Source organism: Meles meles, chromosome 9 (assembly GCF_922984935.1).
Source record: "Meles meles chromosome 9, mMelMel3.1 paternal haplotype, whole genome shotgun sequence".
NCBI lineage: Eukaryota > Metazoa > Chordata > Mammalia > Carnivora > Mustelidae > Meles > Meles meles.
Window position 1 is genome coordinate 115,414,036 of NC_060074.1, and position 24,436 is coordinate 115,438,471.

General features: G+C 41.1%; 1 protein-coding gene and 1 long non-coding RNA gene across 2 annotated transcripts in view; one reads left to right on the forward strand and one right to left on the reverse strand.

The window, feature by feature from the left end:
- Positions 1 to 24,436, reverse strand: part of ARHGEF4 (Rho guanine nucleotide exchange factor 4) — a 243,333-nt gene that overhangs the window by 84,993 nt on the left and 133,904 nt on the right. Inside the window, 1 exon segment of the mRNA XM_046018460.1 lies at positions 18,899 to 19,025. Within this exon segment, the coding sequence (XP_045874416.1) occupies positions 18,899 to 19,025 (127 nt within the window).
- On the forward strand, positions 11,524 to 18,942 carry LOC123950544. Its single transcript, XR_006820250.1, has 3 exons — positions 11,524 to 13,588; positions 15,389 to 15,607; positions 18,857 to 18,942. It is a non-coding gene; the product is annotated as an uncharacterized LOC123950544 (long non-coding RNA).

Here is a 24,436-nt window from a genome sequence, read left to right on the forward strand (position 1 = left end):
CCTTGTTTAATAAAACCCCAAGTTTTCTCTCTCTTCTCTGAGATTTTCCTCAGTAAGGAACATACCCCCTATTGAAATAGCCTGAATCAAACCATCTCAATTTCCCAGTGCACTTTATCTTTGGTAGTTTTGGTGCTGTGACTGGTACACTCGCAGAGTCAGTCTTCAGATCCCTGTTTGCTCCACTCAGGTGATGAGTCTTTCCTTCCTGGCTGGAGATGGGGAAACAATGGTGTGTTGGGCTCATGGTCCTGGGCTCTGGATCATGTCCATCAGTAGCACAGTAAGGATTTGATTTTGATTCCTTTTGAGTGCTCACTTAATTTCTGGTGCTGACTTCTTTTGGTTTCATGGTCTTACCATTTGGTGATCTCCATAAACAGATAATGCTTTATAGAGATCTTGTTTTTGTTGAGCAAAGATGGCAGAGAATCTGGTTTGTTAGTCTTCTGTTTGTCTGTTTGCCTGTCTTAAGCTCAAGTCAGTTAAGAGTTCCATACCCCCCAGGGGCGCCTGGGTGGCTCAGTGGGTTAAGCCGCTGCCTTCAGCTCAGGTCATGGTCTCGGGGTCCTGGGATCGAGTCCCACATTGGGCTCTCTGCTCAGCGGAGAGCCTGCTTCCCTTCCTCTCTCTCTGCCTGCCTCTCTTGTGATTTCTCTCTGTCAAATAAATAAATAAAATCTTAAAAAAAAAAAAAAGAGTTCCATACCCACCAGGAGGTGGATATCTGGAATGGCGAGTTTTGTATTTCTGTAAATGGCTGAAATTTTATGACAGAAGCTTATAAAATTTCTATGTGTCTGTATGTTTCCATGTCTGTAATTCAGAAAGCACTTTCCCTTTGTGTAATATTTTCCTAATTTCAGATAGTATTACCAAATTGGATTATAAAATCTCTTAAAGGAGCTCTATTCTGATCAGCTTAACAATAAATTAGCATTTGTAATAAATGAATATTCTTAGTATTATAAAAAGCTAAGGAAATCAAACCTCAAATATTTTTAATCTGGGAAAAAACCCTCAGAAACAGTTTAACTATTCAAGTTCAGCTAATTTAGGTAAGTCTTTGGCTTAATAAGTGGAACTATGTCTTCTCTATGTTAAATAATTATCAGTGTTAATATCCATGTAGGTTTTTATCCTACTTGGGTATGTTCTTCCTAAACTTATATAGACTTATTATATAAATTAGCATTACTTCTACTAAATGTTTACCATTATGAAAAATGTACATGTGTTTAACAAAACTGAATCATTATTCTGACAAACCCTCTTTTAACAGTAAGTATGTAAACTTGAAGATAATTTCCAAGATTTTTATGTCGCTCAAACTGGGAGTTAACTAATTGATATTCAATAGATATTTAGATTATTTCAATACGATAGAATACTGAATCGTTCACTGAGTTTATGTGTTCTTATTTTTTATGCTACAGAGAGTCTATATACATATAACTGGGTCTGTTAACAAATACATTTGCTTTTTCCACTTTAAAAAGCATACTGTAAGTGATACAGACAGAACTAGAAGTTACAAGAGTTCATCTTGAATGGATAAGGAAGATGTGGTACATATACATATGAATGTGTTATACATTCATATACAATGAAGTATTATATGAATGAATGTACATATACAATGAAGTATTATGCCTCCATCAGAAAGGATGAATACCCAACTTTAGTAGCAACATGGACGGGACTGGAAGAAATTATGCTGAGCGAAATACGTCAAGCAGAGAGAGTCAAGTATCATATGGTCTCACTTATTTGTGGAGCATAACAAATAACATGGAGGACATGGGGAGATGGAGAGGAGAGGGAGTTGAGGGAAACTGGAAGGGGAGATGAACCATGAGAGACTATGGACTCTGAAAAACAACCAGAGGGTTATGAAGGGGCGGGGGGGGGGGGGGGGGGGGGTGGGAGGTTGAGGAACCAGGTGGTGGGTAATAGGGAGGGCACATACTGCATGGAGCACTGGGTGTGGTGCCAAAACAATGAACACTGTTATGCTGTAAATAAACAAATAAAAAAAAAAAAAGAAGAGTTCATCTTGTCGTGTCAAAGCTGACAAAGAGTTAGTAGGTTTTATAAGACTTGCAAAACGAGTATTGTAGCATTAAATTTTGTACCGATGGAAAAAAAGAATTTAGTTTTCTCTTTGTTAAAATGACAAAATTTTCTTGGATTATTGGTTTGTTCTTAATAAGAAGCTGTAGATTATTTGTTGCTTTCCTTGTAATCTGCCTAGACAGCAGAGATTCTGTATGTTATGAAAATCATTCTTTGTGTTTTATGTTGACTTTGCCACATCTGATTACTTCAGATCACAAAGGTTTCTTAGTTAGAAAAGAGCTAAGATTCCTTGCAATCATGTTTATTTTAGAAATATTTTATTGCCACTTCCACTAAACAGCTAGTCAAGTATTGTTCAGTAACTCATGATCCTGTCTTAATCAGTGTTCAAATCTCCTGACAACTTTTGATATTTTGCCCTTCCAAAATTAAGTTTTGATAAGTTTTTTTTTTAAAGATTTTATTTATTTATTTGACAGAGAGAGATCATAAGTAGGCAAAGAGGCAGGCAGAGAGAGAGAGGGAAGCAGGCTCCCTGCAGAGCAGAGAGCAGGAGGTGGGACTCGATCCAGGACCCTGAGATCATGACCTGAGCCGAAGGCAGCGGCTTAAACCACTGAGCCACCCAGGCGCCCCAAGTTTTGATAACTTTTGAACCTGAAACTATCTTTGGGATTTCCTGGAGGGTATTTGGAAAATCATAAAGTATTTGTTATTTCACCTTGTGAAAAAGACAAGTGCTAGAAATATTTAGGTTTATTGCTATGTTACCATAGATGAGTTGAATAGGAAGAGCTGTAAAATTAGAAGAGATGTCTAACCTTCCCTAGGTTAAATGGGAATGGGTAAAATGTTAACAAAAATATTTCAGAAAATGTATGCTATATGGAAAGTTCCTAAAGAATTGCCAATGCCCTTGTCACCCATGATGTGTTCTTATATGTCAGAGTACTGGTGCTACTTTGCCTGGTATCATACAACAATAACATAGTGTTATAAATCATGATTTCATTGATTTTTAAAAGTTAAGCTGGTTGCAACTTTACTCCTTTAATTTGAATCTAGCATTTTGTAGGCCAGTAGTTTTCAACAGAGGATTAAAATAATAAAACCTATGTAATTTTATTAATATACAGATGTTTAAGACCTGCTTCAGACTTATTCAACCTCTTTATAGATATTCTTAGTATATTCTAACTACATGGTTGGTATATTCATAACAAATTTTGTCAGGATTATTACATATTATATCTGAAGATTTTTTATGTAGAGATATGCTCATTCACTTAAATACATTAGCTTTAATGTTAACTATCTACTTGAAAATACAGCTAATCATGTTTATAATTATAATGTCTGAAATTTTTTGATTGACTTTATTTTCTTGCTTTGTATATAGCAGAAATACCCAAAATTCCTTGTATGTTACACTATTCTTATTATGAATTCTCATGAGATCCTCACTTTTTTTTTAAAGATTTTATTTATTTATTGTCAGAGAGAGCAAGAGAGTGTGCATGAACACAAGTAGGAAGCAGGGGGAGTGGCAGGCAGAGGGAGAAGCAGGCTCCCCGCTTAGCAAGGAGCCTGATGTGGGACTCAATCCCAGAATCCTGGGATCATGACCTGAGCTGAAGGCAGATGTTTAATCAACTGAGCCACCCAGGCATCTCGAGATCTTTCACTTTTAAAAATATTGGTAATAATTTAACCATAGCCACTATAAGTCTTTTATAGATAGTTTTTTGTTTTATTCTGATGCTACAGCTAGTGGCCTAAAAACTTCCTCTTCAACAAAGAACTGTCTCAGTACTCCATGAAAGGGACTATGCCAGATACTTTTGGGTGTCAGGTTCTGATGATATCACATAATCAACTTTGAAATTCCAGCAGTGGATTTCTAAAACTCTAGCAGAGAAGCAGATGGATTTAAGAGATTACAAACCCAAGATAGACCAAAGTGATAATTACCTACATTAAACTGAATGATTTGATTAAGGATGATTGTGAGTTTTATTTGTAACATTGTTAATATTCTAATGTTCTAATTTCTGGATACATAAGGAACTCCCCTTTTATTCTCTTAAGTTATCCTTCATTGATAAACAGCCAGTTGGTAGAATATGCTTTTGTAAAATGAAACATTTATTAATTATACGTTTTTATCCCTGCCTGACCCCTCCAGAATTTGGACACTCTGAATACTCTTATATTCATAGCAATATAATTGTTTGCATAGGTTCAGTAAGAATCTGTCCTCCTTGTTTAACAGAAGGAATACCTGGAAACTTGGTTATATTATTAGAATGTCATATTTAAGAATATGAATTTAATGGCATACACCCAGACACTTTTAAGGACCTAAGTTGACCTCATGCAGCCAATGCTTACAAAGCCTTCTTAGAAAAATTGGTCTGATTTGGGGCTTGAAGAATTTCCAGATTTATAGGTAAGTGAGGAAGGTCACTATCTGGCAGGCTCAAGAGCATTAGGATATTTTGGAAACTTTTAGAAGGGAAGAATTCATCCAAATCTATAAGTACTGTAGGTGAGTGGTGTGTGGTTTTGGCTTCCTAGCCTCTGATGTACAATGCTCATAAATTGGACCCCATATTGTCAAGATTTCAATTTAATTTACAGATTCATTATAATCTGTATCAAGATTGCAGAAGGACATTTTGTAGATATTGACAAATTGATTCTAAAATGCAAATGGAAAGACAAATTAGAGTAACTACAGTAAGACTGAAAAAGAAGAATAAAATGAGAGGTTCACATATCTTCCTTAAGAAATAATATAAAGTTAGGGTTAGACAAATACAGATAGTTGAGTTTTGACAATAGGAAGGCAATTCAGTGGAGAAAGGATAATATTTTAATGAATGGTGCTACAAAACTGAACATGCATATGCAAAAAAAAGAACTTTGACCCTCATCTCAAACTATATAAAAATTAACTCAAAATGGATCAAATACCTAAGTATAAAATCTGAAAGTATAAAAGCATCTAGAAGAAAACATAGGAAACTCTATGTACTCAGGTTCAATAAAGGAGTTCCTGGATACAGCACTAAAAGTACAGTCCCTAAAAGAAAAGTTATAAATTGAGTTTCCCTGAAATTATAAACTTTTGCTCTGCGAAAGATGCCATTAAATAATTAAAATACAAGGTACAGACTGAAAAAAATATTCGCAAATTACATATCTGACAAAGCACTTGTACTCAGAATATATGAAGAACTCTCAAAACTCAGTAATAAGAAAACAAATAATCCAATAAAAACCGGGCAAAAGATTCAGGCACTTCACCAAAGAAGAAGATATCCATATGGCAAACAAGCATATGAAAAAATGTTCAACATCAGTAGTCACTGTGGATATGCAAATTAAGCCAAACGGGATGTCACACACCTAACAGAATGGTTTGAGACACTGGCAGTACTAAGTACCGAAGAAAATATGGAGCAATGGGAACTGTCATACTCTGATGGTGAGAGTGAAAGTGGCAGCTACTTTGAAAAAGAGTTTGATGGTTTCCTATAGTTAAACATATACTTGCAAAACAACCCCACAATTTACTGCTAGGTGTTTACCCAAGAGAAATGTAAACTTATATCCATAAAAGACTCTTACACTAACATCATAGTAGCTTTATTTAACAAAATAAACAAAATTATATATAGACAAAAACTGGGAACAACCCCCAAACAGCCCTTTAATTAGTGAATCTATTAGCCCTTAATAGATGAACTGTGGTATATACATTCAGTGGAATAACATTCAACAAATAAAAGGAAAAAACAGCTACTGATACATGCAAAACCATAGATGAACCTGGCGAAAGAAGCCGGCCTTGAAAGGCAATATGACATGAATCCATGGATTTAACAGTCAGGCTGGCCAGGAACTGAGGGTGAGGGAGGGAGGTGACTACGAAGGAGCAGCATTCATTTTTTAGAGTAATAGAACTCTTCTGTGTTTAGATTGCAGTGGTGATTATATAACTGTATATCTGTAAAAACTTAGCACCCAAAAGAGTAACTTTTACTGTGTTTAAAAATAAAGGACAGAAAGTATGCAAGCATTTGGCCACATTAGTGTCCCTCTTAAAACCTTTCCAAGGCTCCAAGGGGCGCCTGGGTGGCTCAGTGGGTTAAAGCCTCTGCCTTCGGCTCAGGTCATGATCTCAGGGTCCTGGGATCGAGCCCCACATCGGGCTCTCTGCTCCGCGGGGAGCCTGCTTCCTCCTCTCTCTCTGCCTGCCTCTCTGCCTAGTTGTGATTTCTCTCTGTCAAATAAATAAAAAAAATATTAAAAACAAAACAAAAACCTTTCCAAGGCTCCAAGAACTGTTAGTCCACAGTTCTTAGCATGGAGTCACAGCCTGGTCTTCCTTATTTCTTGCTATGGTCCTTATTCCATATTATTTGCAATTCCTGCATATTTAAAGCACTTGACACAGTACCCAGCATAGGTGCTCAGTAAACACAGGCTCCCCTCCCTTGTACATCTTTCTGCATTCATGTTCGCTCTTCCTCGTGAAGGCTCTTTCTACTCCTCACCACACAGCTAACTTGCAGGCAATAGGGCTTAGGCAGTACCTTATCCTGAAAGGTTTCTCTGACTCACTTCTCCCTGTCTCTGCCCCTCATAACTAGTAGGGTCCAGTGCCTCTCTTCTGAGCTTTCTTGGGGAAGCTTGGGGATGTACAGTAAAGGTTTGGGGATGTTCAAACTTTACATATTTTGAAGGGCTGGCCTTCAGCTGGTTCTGGAGAGATCGACTCTAAGTCCCTGAAATATCCTGTCTGATAAGAGTGGCTTTGTATACCTGGGGTCTTCAACCACCCCAGATACTTTATACCAACAGTGTGATTTATGATGGGGGGTCCTGAGTGACACTCTATCAGTGTGGCCTCTGGAGAGCTTGGGGACTAAGGAATTAAGGTCAGTCTTGTGGACACTATGTGCCTAAGTAAATGACCTCCAATTAAAAACCTTGGACACCAAGGCTTTGGCAAATTCTCCTGGTTGGCAACACTTCCTGCATGTTGTCACACACTGTTGCTGGGAAAGCTAAGCATGGTCCACATGATTCCATGGGAGAAAAAATCTGGAAGTATGCACCTGATTTCTCTTATATATGCTGCCCTACGCTCCTTTTGCCTTAGTTGATTTTAGTCTGTAAGCTTCTGCTGTAATAGACTGGAAACATGCATGTAACAGCTTTTCCAAGCTCTGTGAGTCTTTCTAGAGAATCATTCACTGAGAGTGGATGCCACTTGGGCTTGGGCACCAAGGGCTTGGTGCCCCTGACTCACTGCATCATCCCATTGGATTTACTTCTATTAGAGCCCTTATAGTGAACAGTCACTGTCTGTCTTGCCCTGCTGTCATTTATTTAAAGGCAAGATGTATGATTTGTAGGATTTGTCTGCCATCTCTAGTGCCTAGTACTGTGTTTGGGACATGCTAAGTGTTAAATAAATGTCTGACCACAAGACAGACCTAGCCTTCTGAAAAGTCTGATTCCTATCTGAGTCAGTAAAATGCCTCAGAGACTTGCAGAGGAAATGTGAGGTAGCAAGGATTCTCTCCCGAGAAGGAATCGTATGACATTAACCATGCAAAAGCACAGGTAGTGAAAACTGTCAACCCCAGAAGCCTGAACTGAGAAATAATCCTGTCAGACAAGATATCCAGAATAGAAATCTGAAAAGCCTTACCCAGCAGCAGCAGTGTGATAATATAGCTGAGGGCCGCAGACTACAGGCACTTGCTTTGTGGGGTGAGGGGGATGAGAACAGTGGAGCAGAAAGAAGGTTACAGAAATTCCACCTTGTCAACTGTGTTTAACTCTCAGATTCTGTCTAAAAGGAAAGCCTTCTCCACACCAGGAAAAGTGAAATTTCAAAGGAAAATGCCAAGATTGGACATTTAAGATTCAAAAAGTCTTTTGGAAATAAGGAAAATTTACAGCTCTCTACTAGATTCCCTAGCTGATGTTCTGCTCTGCAGGTGTAAGTATTGCAATTCTGCCCTCAAGGACTAGCCCTTCTGGTTCTTGCTGACAACTACAAAACTGTTTAGCAAATACACTCCATTACAAAAATCACAACAATAGTAATTAAGTTTGCTAAGGATCTTTTACCGGTAATTCTGAATCTTTCTTAAGAGAGAAACACAGTTCAATTAAACACATATGTATTTTGTTTCAGAGCTATAAATGGAACAGAAATACAATATAGAATATATAAAAAATGCTGACTCATGGAGGGTATCGACCCCAAATCAATAGCTCTGACTAGAATCATGGAATTTTATAGTTGATTAGAGAAGGAGTCATGCTTTCATTTTGAAAATGAGATAACTGGGATCTAGGAAAAAAACACAGCTGTCAAATAAAGATAACAGCATGCAAATAGCCAAGACATGACTTCAATATGTACCCTCCCCTCCCGTGTGCCACCCAACACACCTTCTCTTTATGGACCTGGCACTCCACTGGAGCCTCCACTCCAAACCTGGCAAAGAGCCCTTATCAATTCACATGGATCCAGGCCTGAAGCTTTAGTTAGACAGGGCCTAGCTAGGCAACTTTGGGTAAGTTACTGCATCTCTCTGATCCTGTTTTTGTACCTGAGTTGTAGGATAATAATGCTTACCTCACTGGATTTTTATGTGGTAAAGCAGTTAACATTGACCATAAGAAGATGCTCAACAAATTCCCTTTGTTTTTCCCATTGAATCCCCTTTCATGGCAGCCTTTCCAACCAGATCTCCTCATCTAAACCAAAAATCCAAAAAGTATTACTCGAGTGCCTATTTTCTTACTTCCTCTCAAGGATGGAATAGCTAGTGCTGTTTTAGAAGAAGAGAAGAAAATTCATGCATTGCATACAGTAGATGTCTTAGGACATTAGGGTTTAATTCTCTCCTGGAATCCAGTTGTGATGGTGTCATGGACTCATGAAACTCTACAGGGTCCACGGCAGCACCGCTACAAATATAGTATTGAATACAACTGATACAGGGTCCCCCAAGCAAAGCAGGGAATAGAGGGTTGAGGGTTGGGATTGAGGGCAGGGGATCAAGAAGGGGATTTAAAATGCCTTCAAGCCCTGGGTCTCTGTGGTTGGTTACTGACCGGCACTCCCTGAGCTCTTTATATACCTAGCAGTACCTGTGTTCTGTGAGGGGCATGGCATTTGCTTCTGGGTCTCACATCAACTCTTCCAATATCATGTTGCTCTAAACACTGTCCTCCCACTGTAGGGGCAACTCTGAGCCCCTCAAGGAGCAGCCTTCCGGGCCTTACCTTTTAACTTGCTTCACCTCTTAACACACACATATACACCACCCCAGACCTTCATACCCATATAGCTGTTATCTCTAAAACTCATCCAGGTGGCCTCGGTGCCCCTGGTGTGATCTGGGGAGTCCCTGAATCTCAAGGTCACCTAATTAACCTGGGTCTCTCCCATTTCCATCTGCTTCACTCCTGCCCTGGAGCAAAGGAGACCCTGGGGGTACCAGGGCCACCTCCCTGAGCTTCTCTGGGCCTGTTTGCCATTGCTGAGGTGGAGCAGGTATGCCTTTTCACTCTGAAAGTGGAAAGGAAGCTATTTGGGCTGAGAGTGAAAGAGAGAGAAAAGCGTCCTTTATCAGTTTCCTTAAAGTCCCACTTATGTTATTATCTTGTTTGGTTTTCTCAAGTTGGGTTCTATCTAAGCACCTGAGGAAGGGAGGGAATGGAGAGTGTCAAGGGAATTGGGATGGGAAGGAGTCAGCTGTAGAATTCTGAAAAAACTTTTATTTGGAGGAGACACCAACTTTTCTGAGTTTCACGTGTTTGTTTTGGGACAGAGCAGATGAGAATCATGGAATGCTCAATACAATGGGCATCCTTCACTTTCCTTTTCCAAACCCATCTATTTTAGAGCAGGGTCCCCAACCCTGTATCTGCCAGTAAGGGTACTCTCACAAACCTTGGAAGTCAGCCTCTAACTCTACTCCCCAACATGGCCTGTGCTCCACCCTTGGGGAATAGGGGGAACTGCTGTCTGTATGGCCCCCTGCTCTACTCTGGCTCTGCTGCTTTGACCAGGGCACACGCAGAGCCTTACCTCCACATCAAGCCCTTGGTAGGACCATATAGCTCTCACAGGTCTCACCCCTTATAGCATGCACAAGCATAAGGCAAGTGTTACCTTCCGCCAACACCCCATTTCTGATTTCCTTTAGAGCTCCCACATCAGGAGCTCAAAAATAACTTGTTGAATGTTTGTAAGAAGTAAAATATAAAGAATCCCATTTACCAACTAACCAAGGGTAGGCCAACACCATTTATAAAACCAGTCTGGACTTAATATTTAGGGTCAAAGTCTTTCTCTCACTCTATAGCAAGAATTGGGCCCTCCGAAGGGGGTGGGGAGCCTGTTCTGAAGCTAGGACCAAACGCACTGAATCCTGTCCACCCTTGGCCAGAGAGCCCTCACCTACCTTCTGTTTTACAGAGCTCAAAGAACTGCAGTTCAGAAAGCCAGACATGTGCCATTGGTCAGGAACAGTTTGGGAAAGGAAAACAGAGCATCAAGGACCAAATTCTGTTCTCACCTTAAGCACTCAGTTTCCAGTTGACGACGCGCCCTGCTGGGGGTGGGGGAAACAAGGTCCCAGCTGTAACAGGTGGCCCACTGGTAAAAGTAGGTGAAAGAAGGGACAGGATGGTGGGAGGTGGTGGTGGCAAATCAGAAGAAAACCAGGGAAAAGAAAAGGAATCGGGAGGGTAAATCAATGGGAAGCGAGGAACCAGAAGATAGAAACGAAAAACAGAAAAAGTGAGGGAGGAGTGGAAAGGAAGCAAGACCGTCTCGAGGGGGAAAGGAGAGAAGAAGCGGCTGGCGAGAGGACAGACCCGGGGAGCGGAGCGGCAGGGGCGCGGGCGGCGCCCTTACCGGCAGTGGCCGAGCGCAGGCTCTCCAGGCTCCAGGAGCGCGACAGGGCGCCGCGCATGCCCCCACTGCAGCCGCGGCCGCCGCACACTACTCCGCTGCTGTCCGAGTCCGAGCCCGGAGACAGCCCAGAGCTACTGCTTCCGCTGCTGCTGCTGCTGCTAGTGCCGAGGTCGCCGCTTGTCTGCCCGCTGGACTCGCTCGGGCATTGCTGCGCCCTCATGCAGGCGGGCCCGAGCTCCAGCCACAGGCTTGGGGGCGGCTGGGCCGCGGGGGGCGGCGCGGGCCAGGGCGCGGGGACCGCTGCGGTGGTGGGGCTGCCAGGCGACAGGGCGAGCGAGCCGGGGCCCAGACCGGGCCCGGCAGCGCCGTGGGAGGGCGAGGGGCGTGCAGGCGATCGCGCGGCGTCCTCGGCCCCATCCCCGTCGCCGCACGGCCGCCGCTTCGGGCCAGCTGACATCATGGGGCTCCGCTAAGGAGGTTTCCGGCCGGGCGCCGCCTGCTCGGACTATGTGGCCACCGCGGCGGGGACCCTCTGCAGGCACGGGGCGCGCGCGACTCAGGGTCAGGCCAAGCGCCCACCCGGGGGGGCACGGCGCCTCCGCTCGCCGCCAGCTCCCAGCCAGCCTGGCGGGCGCAAACCGGCGGCGGCGACCGGGTTGCGGGTCGCGGGCCCGGTCGGCACGCGCTCACGCACGCGCGCACGCAGACCTGGAGCGGCGGCAGGCGCGGGCGCGGCGCGCGGGGGCACCTGGCCACTCTTGGTCCCCGCAGGGCCGTGCCCCGCAGCTCGCATTCGCATGCGTGTGTTTAGGACAGGATCATTCTGAGACGGGGACACCTCGAGGCCCGGGTGGTGGGTAAAGCCAGTGGGCTTTTCTTCTGCAAGGATCCGGCTCAGACTGGGGGCAGTGCCTGTGTGTCCACGTGGGGCGGGAACGCAGATGAGAGGCCACACTCATCCAGGGGCATGACTCTGGCAAGCAACCGTGAACACCGGCTAGGAGGAGCGCGCTTAGCCAGGACACGCCTCTAGCCCCTGGCCCAGCCAGAGATTACAGGTTGTTTTTGCTTTGTTTTGTTTTGGGGGGAGATAAGGATTAATAGGGAAGAAAGTTGCTGTTTGCTTTGACCTTTCCAGACACTTGTGAGAGTTCTGTGGGTTCTTGGAGTATGCCTAAAAGGTGAAATACCTCCACTGTTCCAAACAAGAACAGTAAATCAAGAAGTGCCTATCTGAAATATAAAATCTGGGAGGTGAAACAGTGGGAGACTTGGTCTTGGAGGTAAGATGTGTGAGGGAAGTCGTAATTGGATTGATAGAAGCTGATCAGGGCTGCTGACCCACCCTCCCAACTTCCTACCCTCCCAGCCTCCCACGCCCAGTATTGTCCCTCCTCCAGCTCCTCCAGCCCCTAGGGAGATGGTTGTAAATTGGCTGAGGTATTAATGATAATGAGGATAAAATGAGAGGTACTTGCAGCACACACCAGCTGGTATAGGGTGAATGCTGGAAAAGTGGTCATTTTCTCCCCTTCCCTGCATTTGGAGTCCATTTCCTGTGGCCCATCTCCTTCCTTAAGCTATATGTGCTCCTAGCTCTGTACCATACGAGACATTGCATCATCATAGCTATCTATCTCCTCTCCTTGTAGGCCTTTTGTTATCTTGTCTATCAGATGAGTATATTAATATCTGCAGGTATTAACAGACGCAGGGGCTGGGGATAATGGCATGCCAACATTTGGGTAAAGCACAGAGTTCTGTACAAGGTTAAGGTAATATTGGTGTTCACTTGATGGGCACTGGAGGGTGACTCAGCCAATCTGCGTCTTGAAGACCCCTCCCTCAATTTAATGTACTTGTCTAGGAAAACTGTGTGCTTTCCTAACTACTCTGTATGCCTCCATCCTTTCCTGCCCTTGGAAAGAACAATTCTTCCTTCCCCTTATTCCTGATTGTGGGTGGTTCTGCGAGAAGCGTCTCCCTCGTGTTCTTGTGCAGCTCTCTGGTTAACGACTCAGAGATAAGCTCTTGTGGGTGAGGAGAAGTGCTCCGGAAAGAGATGGTCATTGCCAGCATGAGACATAGATCAAGAGACATCTTTCCCAACTCATCAGCAAGTCTGAGTTCTGCTCCAGAATAAGTGTCAAATTCTCCTTGTCTTTACTGCTACCATTATCACACTGGGTTTAGAAGACAGCATCAGTTTTTTAACTTATTCCACAGAGCAGCCTGCAAGAGCTCCAAAATATAAAGCATACCATGTCATGCTCCTGCCCTCCAGAACCGTCTCCTCACAATTAGCCAGACCTGCAACAACCTGTGTGTTCTGACTTGACCTCTGTCTGCAACTCTTATCTCCTCTATTCTTTGCTCTCTGCACTCCACCTACTATTGCCACCTTGCTGTTTCTCCTTTTAGCCTCAGGGTCTTTGCACTTACTGTTCTTTTAGCCTGGAATATTCTTTTGCTTTTCAGGGCACTGGCTCATCCTCAACATTCAGATCTTAGAAAACATAACCTCCTCAGCGAAACTTCATTTCTCCTTCACAGGTCTCATATGTCAATAGCTTGTTGTTATCTCTTGTCTGCCCCCATAGACCATGGGTGCTGGGCCCATTACAGGCTAAGTGCTTTGTGCGTGCCTCTGGAGGAATGACTGGGGGCCTGGAACTTAGCAGGAGGCCAACTAGGCAGGAAGGGAGCATTCTTGTTCTTTGGGATCAGGCCCTTGAGCAGATGATGTGTCATCCTGAGGGGATGGATAGAAAAAGCATAGATAAAAATTTTCCAGATGGCAGGAGCCATGGGCACATCTAGCCCTGTAAGCCACTGGCAGCCAGACAGCCAAGCGCCATGCTTTTGCCGAGTCCGTTTCTCTTTTAACTCTTCCTGAGACTTAGTAAACTCTTACTTGAACCAGCTACTCTGGTCTCAGCTCTACTGCTAAGTTTGAGTATGAAAAAGGGATCCACATTTTTTAAGACCACAGTGATAATGGCAGCTAAAATTAAAGTTTATTTTTAAAGAGACTTACTTATTTATTCCAGAGAGAGAATGCATGGGTTGGGGAAGAACAGAGGGAGAGGGAAAGAATCCCAAGCAGACTCCCCTCTGAGCATGGAGCAGATGCAAGGCTCAGTCTCACAATCCCCAGATCATGGCCTGAGCCCAAACCAAGAGTTGGATGTTCAACCAGCTGTGCCACCCAGGTGCTCCGGTGGCTAAAATGAATACTTACTGCCCAAGGTTAAGGAAGTCTTGGGAGATAAAAGTTGATTCAGTGAGACTTAGCTACCTCCCTACCATGGGAAGCCCATCAAACTCATCGATTTCTGATATTATTAAAAGAGAGAGGAGATTTTGGTTCTCTTAACATCACATGATAGGTTTATAATTATAAGTACTTACTTCTCTCTCTCTGTGAACTAACAATAATACAGTGTCTTTATCAGAAGGGTCAGCACAGAGGATCACTGTTTGATGTGATTGCTGGCTCAATGATGTGAAATCTTAGCTGATATTTATTAAGTATATACTAAATGTTAAGTACTTTATATATATTATTTAACTTCCACAATAATTTTAAGTAATAGGTACTATTATTGGCCTCATTTTTCAGTTGAACCTAACAAGCTCAGAATGATCCATGGCCACTCGTCTAGGAAATGGTGGAATTGGTCTAGTGCTCACCAGCGATGCTTTGAACCACTGTGTAATTTGTTAATTCCTTTCCTCCTAATTCTAAGCATTCTCCAGACAGTTCTTATTGGAATATTATCAGTGTCATTGGCAAGAGACACTGTGAGCCTACTTTGTACAAAGCATAATGCTAGTTGTTGGGGATATAATGAGGAAGTTTTAAGCAATGGATCTTGATATAAAGTAAGTCTGATATGAGCTCAGTCATCTAACTTACCTCCTTTAAGAGTCTAATGGAAATGACTAATAGGTCATAAAAATAGGGGAAATTAAGAATGACTTCATGCAGGCAAGACAATGACAAGTTCTCCTGACCCACTCCCCAGTGTAACTGGTGAAAATTACTTAAAAGTAACCACTTAAAACCTCTGGATATGGTCCTAGGGGGCAAAGCAAAAATAAAGAAACATCTGTTCAAGAAAATCAATGAAAGTTTACTAAGAGGGGTTAGAGTCTGTGCCTTTTGGGAGCATTTTGGTTTGAACCAAAACCAAAACCACTCCTTCTACCCTTCTTCCTAGCTCAGTGAGTTGGAGATTCTACTCCCATGGCTAAAGCCAAGAACATAGGGCTCTCTCTCTTACTATCTCTTGGCTGGAGAACTCACTTCCCTAATGGAGCTGTGTTTTTCACCCTGTCCCCAACCACCAGGGCTCTGGAGGTGCAGAGGGCTTCATGCGATGCTGTGTGCCTCTCCTGTGCTGGCGACTGGAAGAGTTGTATCTAGCTCTGCTGGCTCTACAAAGAGAGAAGTGGATATGAAGCAATTTATCTGGGCATCAACTTGTGGGGCAGATGGTATCAATCTCCCACATCAGGCTAATTCTTGGCTACTCCTCGGCTACTCCTTCAAACAGAAAAGAAATACTGGTAAGAGGTGAAGCTTTCAGCTGGAACTGTTTACAGCTCCCTCCAAGGTGACTGAATTTGTGATATATTTTATACAAAAGCTTAAATTTTCACTTCCTACTCAGCCATGTTTAAAGGATTTTAACAGGAACCTATGACAGTCTCAAGAAAGAACTAGGAATAAGATATTTGGGGAGAGTCCTTCTGGAATCAGAACAAACACCAAACCCAGAACTCTGAAACTATTTCTTCAAAGGAGTGAGAAGTTGATTGAATTAGTTTGTAGAGCAACTGATGCCCCAAGGCATTGTTGTAAACAGTAGAGCAATCAACTGCCAATCAGTGGAGTTTAAGATCTGAGTTTAACAATAAAAGGGTCAATCCATCAGGAAGATATAACAATTAAAACATATATAGGCCTAATAACAGAGCACCAAAATAAATAAAGCAAAAACTGACAGAAATGAAAGGAGAAAAAGATAATTCAACAATAATAGTTAGAGGTTTTAACATCCAGCTTTCAGTAATGGATAAAAGAACTGTGCAGAAGATCAAGCAAATAGAAGACTTGAACAACACTACAAACCTAGATCTACTAGACATCTATAGAACATACCACCAAATGATAGAGTATACATTCTTTTCAAGTGCAGATGGGACATTTTATAGGATAGACCCTATGTTGGTCCGTAAAACAAACTTCAGTAAATTTAAGAGGAGATAAAAATAATAGAAAGCATGTTCTTTGACCACATGGAATAAAATTGGAAATAAGTAACAGGAAATTTAGGAAACTCACAAATACACTCCTAAATAACCAATGGGTCAAAGAACAGATGAGAAGAAAAATCAGACAATACTTTGAGATAAATGAAAATGAAGACAAAATTTGCCAAAACTTATGGGACACAGCTAAAGCATGCTTGCTGGGAATTTTTTTTTTATTTGTTTATTTTCAGCGTTAACAGTATTCATTGTTTTTGCACCATACCCAGTTCTCCATGCAATACATGCCCTCCCTATTACCCACCGCCTGCTTCCCCAACCTTCCACCCCCTGCCCCTTCACAACCCTCTGGTTGTTTTTCAGAGTCCATAGTCTCTCATGGTTCATCTCCCCTTCCAATTTCCCTCAACTCCCTTCTCCTCTCCATCTCCCCATGTCCTCCATGATTTTTGTTATGCTCCGCAAATAAGTGAAACCATATGATACTTGACTTTCTCTGCTTGACTTATTTCACTCTTGCTGGGAAATTTATAGCTACAACTGCCGGTGTTAAAGAAAGAAGATCACAAAAAAAAAAAAAAAAAAAAAAAGTGCTGTCTCCAGTGCTACATGGTAACAAGCCCTTGCTGGTGAAGGACTGATGTCTATTCAGATAAGACAATAGAGAAATTTCACCTACAGAAAAACTAATAGGCAAAAGAAATGCAGATGAATTTGGAAATGAACAGGAGAAAAAGTTTTACAAAATTCTCTATTTTCTGTTTTTAACAAGATTCTAGAGGACATTGGAAAGATTTAATGGAGATATTAAAAGTGTGATCACTGAATCACAAATCCCAATGAAGGCAATTAACAGGTAGATAAAACCAGAAAAACAAAGAAGAAAAAAAGCCTAAAAATTTCTCCCAAAACTAAGAGGAAAAAGGATTAAAAAAAAAGAAAATAATGAGAGAGGTGCCAAGAATAAAGCTGGAAATATAATCTATAGAAAGTAGAAATCTCAGAAGTTTGGAACAGAACAGTTGGAGTAGAAGCAATAATTAAAGAAAAGAATGCTTTCTTAAGGTAAATGCAGAGATCCAAGCCCATATTAACTTGACCCTCATATTAACCCAGTGAAATGGGAAAGCAGGAATTATCATTCCTTTTTTGAATAATAATGGAATCTGAAATACAGAGAAACCGAGGGATGTGCCCAATTTCTCATCCCTATATTAAGTGCAGCTAGAGCCAGAGCCCTAAACTCTGACATCCAGACCAGTATTCTCAATAGGCAGACATACCAGGACAAATGTGTCACTGAGATGTTTAAATTTCTTATTCTGCGATAAATTCACGTGTCAATTAATTCTAGTGAACTTCTGAAATAATAGGACTATGTGATTATTAAGCTTTGGCTTTGTAAGGATGTTCTAGCTTCAAGGACTTGAGGATTATTACTGGAAAAATGCTGCTCTAATCCACTATGACCCCTTCCATGAGCCTCTAAATAATCCCATGACTTAATGAAGAGCTATGTTAGAAATATCATTTTTCCCCCCCTTGGAAAGATTCTTTCAGCAGTTGTAAAGTAACTTTTCATGACTTTTCTTATTGTGAATTCATGATCACAACCATTAAAGTCCACTGCATGATGCAGCAAAAGCACATACATTTGTGAGTGGAAACCAGTCATGTCCACCAGCTAATCAGAGCAGCCAGGTCCCCAGGACCAGCACCAGCATGCACTGAGTTGACCTTCCTCAGGATGACATATGCTACATTGATGCTCAGAGCCTGGCCACTCTGCTCCTATCAGTCCTATTCCCACTCCCCGAGTCTTGACCCAGTACATGTTTGACAGATGTAGATAGCTTGCCTTTTTAATCCTGTCTAGGATTTTACCATTCTTTATCCTTCATAACACTGTATTTGGCTTCCCCTTCTAGCCAGCTTTTGGACAGTAAGATTCCAATCTAATAAAATCTGCACCCACTCAAGACATAACACCTGTCCTTCCACCAGAAGTCCTTGAGCATTTTCAACATGCCCATCCTTTCCTGGGTTAGGTCTAGTACAGGTGAAGGTTGTGCATGAGGATGCCCTATGCTTGCTTTCACTGGGGCCCAGCTTCCTTCTGGCACAAAGGCCAACCCTTTTATGGCCGAATATGTGATGTGAGGCTATTTTCTATAGATTTGGGAAATGGTCTCACAGAAGTGGCCATAAAACTAGAGGAAGAGGCTTGTCCCTTAGAAGGGAAAATACTCAAGTTCTATTCTAGATTAGAGACAACTCACTGTGGTCATTTCATCTACAAATTATATCCTATTACAAGATCCAAGAGGTGGTCATTAGTTCTACTTAAAGTAAACAGAGACAGGTTTGAGGATTCAATAATGGAGTCTTCCTGAAGCCAAGAATTCCCTTTCTCAGGGGGTTAGGGACCTCTTCCTCATTGAAGGGATAAGAGATGTCTTATCTGTTTCATCTTTAAGCTACTTTTGCCAGACAAGCAAACATAGCAGTCAACAACACTCTCTCACTTCTTGTTCTTCTTTTCAGGACATGGGAGTGTAAAACAGAAGAGAGAGAGACATAACTCACCAGTGTCGGGTGTGTATTCTGGCCAACCCATGCAGTTTAATCCTGTTGGGACACTCTGGGAGAATGGATGTGTTCTTCTAGCAAGACTCAAAGACTCTGGAGAGGTAATAGCCATCTTCCTCCAACACTGGGAGAGGAGGAAAGAGAGAAGAAAAGAGATGATATACTGTCATTACAACATCATACTTTTTCATTGTCCAGGAGCAGGGTACACAGCCAAAATGCACATGGCTTCAGGAGGTGCCATTCACATCAAAATCCATGAGAAACAAACAAACCATAAAACTTCTCCCAGAGTCTACAACCTATGAGGCCATATGTGGTAATTGTGGCAGAATAGGTTGTCATTCAACAATATAAAATGAGGACTGTTGAGAAAGTTTTCAAACCCCTAAATCTCCCCTAGCTGCTCAGTAACATGGCCCTACAGTTCTCCAAAAGCATAACTGTTAATTTTAACCAAGACATTTTCTTCTAGGAGTGCTTAATTAAAATTCAACTGATAAAGTCCCTGACAAGTCATAATTACAAGACCTTCCTCAGGATGGCAGACCTTATCCTTACCCTTAAAACTGTAAGGACAAGTGTTACATAGGGTCTTGGAAAGACAAGGGATACTGACTCTTTCTATCATCCTGAGATAAAATTGTCCCCTTCCAGTTTTGTCTACTTTGTAAAATTACTGTATTAACTTTAACATTTTGGTATTTATTCAAATAAATGTTCCCTTTCTTTTTCTTTTGTATCCCTTGCATGATCAAGCAAGTGTGCTTAGAAAATTCTTTTGCTGTTCCTATGATATCCTATGTTCTGAACTCAGCAGCAGCTTGAAACTGGATAAAAAATGGATAAAAAGGACTCCAAAAGAAGCCCTCTATGGTCTTAGGGATAAAGGGCCCCTAAAGAGTATGAACAAATGGTGTAAATCTTCTCTGTTGTCTTCCACCCAAGATTTCCAGGAAATCCCATTATAGTATGGCAGTGTTGGCCAGGTAGGCACATAAAACTCTGAGGAAGGGGAATCCTTTATGACCCAAGGAACTGTGGTCACAAGAGCATGGGATGGCTGGAGAACCCTGTTTCATTTTTTTTTAAAGATTTTTTAAAAATTTATTTGATAGACAGAAATCATAAGTAGGCAGAGAAGCAGGCAGAGAGAGAGGAGGTAGCAGGCTCCCTGCTGAGCAGAGAGCTGATGCAGGGCTCGATCCCAGGACCCTGGGATCATGACCTGAGCTGAAGGCAGAGGTTTAACCCACTGAGCCACCCAGGTGCCCCTCCCTGTTTCATTTTTATCTCTCTGTCCTCCTGCCCTTTAGCTCCAGAGGCAGACAAAAATTGCAAGAAGTGTATGGCAAAGTGGGAAAACAAAAGCCAGCCTTCTTGCAAAACAAACAAACAAACAAATAAAACAGGAATGTGAGGGCTCCTGGGACAAAAAAGTGTCTGGAACAATGCAGAGATGAAGGGGCCCATGAAAATGATCCCAAAAATTTGTTTATAAGCTATTAGACTTACCCCCAAACTGTGCATGGGTGGATTTGACTCTAAATACTAAAGTCATTGAGTATTTGGAATAGAACATTTTTCAGATTCCAGACTGGCCTCTGAGTGATCCAAATTATCTGAATAGCCCTGAAAAATCCTTGGAAATGAACTGACATAAGAAAGCCTCTGAAGGTCAGTAAGAACTTAGAATATAAGTTGGATTCAATTGCATGGAAAATGTACTAGTCATTGTTTTCCATACCAACTAAACAGAGTCTCATAACATAGCACTCAAAATGTCTAAGATATTATTCAAAATTACTTACTATACAAGCAACTATGAAAATCTTAATAAAGTGTAAGGGAAAGGACAACCGACATATCTCAACACCAAGATGACATGGTTGTTGAAATTATCAAAGACTTTAAAGCAGCTCATATAAGCATGCTTTAAGAAGTAAGGGTGAACACTCTTGAAATGAATGGAAAATAACATCAGGGAGATAGTGCTGACACTGCAACAACATGGGAATTGAAGGAAGAGCAGTAGAAATAGTAAGTATATAGATAAGTGTAACAGGCTATTTTTCTCTTCTAAGTTCTTTAAAGTATGTCCAACAGTTAAAAGCAAAAATTACATTATTGTCTGATGAGGTTTTCAGTATATGCAGATGACACATGACAACCACAGCATTAAGGGGGAGACTAAAGGAGACTATATGGTGGGAGGTTTAATATATTCTACTTGAAATAGTAAAATAACTAGGTATAAAAGTGGACTATGAAAAGTTAAAGATATATATTAATCCCTATAGTGGCTATTAAGAAAAAAAAGAACACATAATAATATATAGTGTAAAAAACTCAACCAGTAAGTTAAAATCAAAAACAAAAAATATCCAAATAATCCAAAAGACAGTAAAAAAAAAACAGAGCAATGAATCAGAGGAACAAGCAGAGAACATGGTAGATCTAAATCCAAACACATCAGTAATTACATTTAATTAATTAATTATTTAAAGAATTTATTTATTTATTGGACAGATGGAGATCACAAGTAGGCAGAGAGGCAGGCAGAGAGAGAGAGGGGGAAGCAGGCTCTCCACTGAGCAGAGAGCACGATGCGGGACTCTATCCCAGGACCATGGGATCATGACCTGAGCCGAAGGCAGAGGCTTCAACCCACTGTGCCACCCGAGTGCCCCTACATTTAATTTAAATACTCAAAACACATAAAGAGATTTTCAAAATGGATTAGAGAAAAAAACCCTCACAATATGTTATCATAAGAAATCCACTTTCAAAATAATGATGAAGGTGGATTAAAAAGTAACAGGATGGAAAACGTATGCCACACAAACACTAATCAAAACTTGAAAGGTTACACTAATATTAGACACAACAGAGCTCAGAGTAAGGAAAATTACCAGGAATACAAGAGGACATTATATACTTAACAAGAGGGTGAATTCATCAAGAAGACAGGACAACCTTAAAGATGTATACATCTAACTACAGACTGTCAAAGTATATGAAGCAAAACCTGATGAAACTTACACTTGATCTTAGCCAAAAGGCTGAGAAGCAATAGTACCTGACACAATTTAAAGGAGAACTAGAATCACCACAATTATGGTTGGGTACTTTAACACTTTTACCACAGTAATCAATAGGAAAAGTTAAAAAAAAAAACAACAACACACACACACACCAAGGGGAAGGGAACAATACCATCCTCCAACTGGAACTGACAATTACAAAATAGTCCACCCAACAATCACAGAATATGCATTGCTTTCAAGTGCACACAGAATATTCACTGAGAGGCTATGTCCTTGATGATCATGATAACAGTAACAACAACAAGTTTAAAAGGATTGAAATCATACAGAATATGCTTCTCTGACCATAATGGAATTACACTAGAAATCAGTGATAGAAAGGTAATTGGAGAGTCTTCACCTACTTAGATTAAGCAACATACAAAATAATCCACAGTAGTAAAGTGATTATACTTTGAGAACTGTGATCCAGTGTTCCAGTTCCTTCAACATATGCTTTTTAAAATTCCTACTGTTCTGATTCTTTCAAGCTATACTGTATTACTCTTCATCATACTCTTTAGGTAATCATACCTGTAATGTATCTTTTTGTGTTTACTTGTAGAAAGTATCAGCATTATTTGACTCAACTAGTATATAATCTCCACTTCCTATTAAATTATCAGAATTCGCTCTTAGACCCCAAACCTGTTAAAATCACAGACTCTCACACTTAGAATTCTCTAGAAGTCTACTTTAATCCTGGTTAAGGTGAAATTGGCCATGTACATAATGTACATATTCACATGGAGGCTAAATCATATCTGATTTTTATATTTAAATTATTTTATTTTATTTATTATTTTGTTTTATTATTTTTTCTGTGTTCCAAGATTCATTATTTATGCACCACACCCAGTACTCCATACAATACGTGCCCTCCTTAATACCCACTACCAGGCTCACCTAACTCCCCACCCCCTCCCCACCAAAACTGTTTCTCAGAGTCAACAGTCTCTCATGCTTTGTCTCTCCCTCCAATTTCCCCCAATTCATTTTTCTTTCCTTCTCCTAATGTCCTCCGTGTTATTCCTTATGTCCCACAAGTAAGTGAAACCATAAGATAATTGATTCTCTCTCCTTGATTTATTTCACTCAGCATAATCTCCTCCAGTCCTATCCATGTTGATACAAATGTTGGGTATTCATCCTTTCTAATGGAGGCATAATACTCCATTATATATATGGACCATATGTTTTTTTATCCATTCATCTGTTGAAAGACATCTTGGCTCTTTCCACAGTTTGGCGACTGTGGCCATTGCTGCTATGAACATATGGCCCTTCTTTTCACTACATTTGTATCTTGGGGTAAATGCCCAGTGTGCAGTTGCAGGATCATAGGGTATCTCTATATTTAATTTCTTAAGGAATCTCCACACTGTTTTCCAAAGTTGCTGCACCAACTTGCATTCCCACCAACAGTGTAAGAGGGTTCCCGTTTCTCCACATCCTCTCCAACACTTGTTTCCTGTTTGTTAATTTTGGCCCTTCTAACTGGTATAAGGTGGTATCTCAGTGTGGTTTTGATTTGAGTGTCCCTGATGGCTAATGATGTTGAAAATTTTTTTCATGTATCTGTTTCATATGTCTGTCATGTCTTCCTTGGAGAAGTGTCTGTTCAAGTGTTCTGCCCATTTTTTGACATGATTATCTGTTTTTTGGGGTGTTGAGTTTGAGTTCTTTATAGATCTTGGATATCAGCCCTTTATCTGTGGTGTCATTTGCAAATATCCTCCCATTCCATGGGTTGCCTCTTTATCTTTGTTTTGTTGACTGTTTCCTTTGCTGTGCAGAAGTTTTTGATCTTGATGAAGACCCAAAAGTTCATTTTCACTTTTGTTTCCTTTGCCTTTGGAGATGTGTCTTGAAAGAAGTTGCTGTGGCCGATGTTGAAGAGGTTACTGCTTATGTACTCCTCTAGGATTTTGATAGATTCCTGTATCACATTGAGGCCTTTCATCCATTTTGAGTTTATTTTTGTGTATGGTGTTAAAGAATGGTCAAATTTCATTCTTCTATATATAGCTGTCCAATTTTCCCAGCACCATTTATTGAAGAGACTGTCTTCTTTCCACTGTATATTTTTTCCTGTTTTGTTGAAGATTATTTGACATAGAGTTGAGGGTCCACATCTGGACTCTCTACTCTGTTCCATTGGTTAATGTGTCTGTTTTTGTGCTAGTACCATGCTGTCATGGTGATCACAGCTTCGTAGTAAAGCTTGAAATCTGGCAACATGATGTCCCCATTTTTCTTTTTCTTTTCCAACATTTCCTTAGAAATTTGGGGTCTTTTCTGGTTCCAAACAAATTTTAGAATTGTTCGATCCAGCTCTTTAAAAAATGCCAGTGGAATTTTGATCAGGATGGCATTGAAAGTATAGATTGCTCTAGGCAGTTTAGATATTTTAACAATGTTTATTCTTTTAATCTACGAGCATGGAATG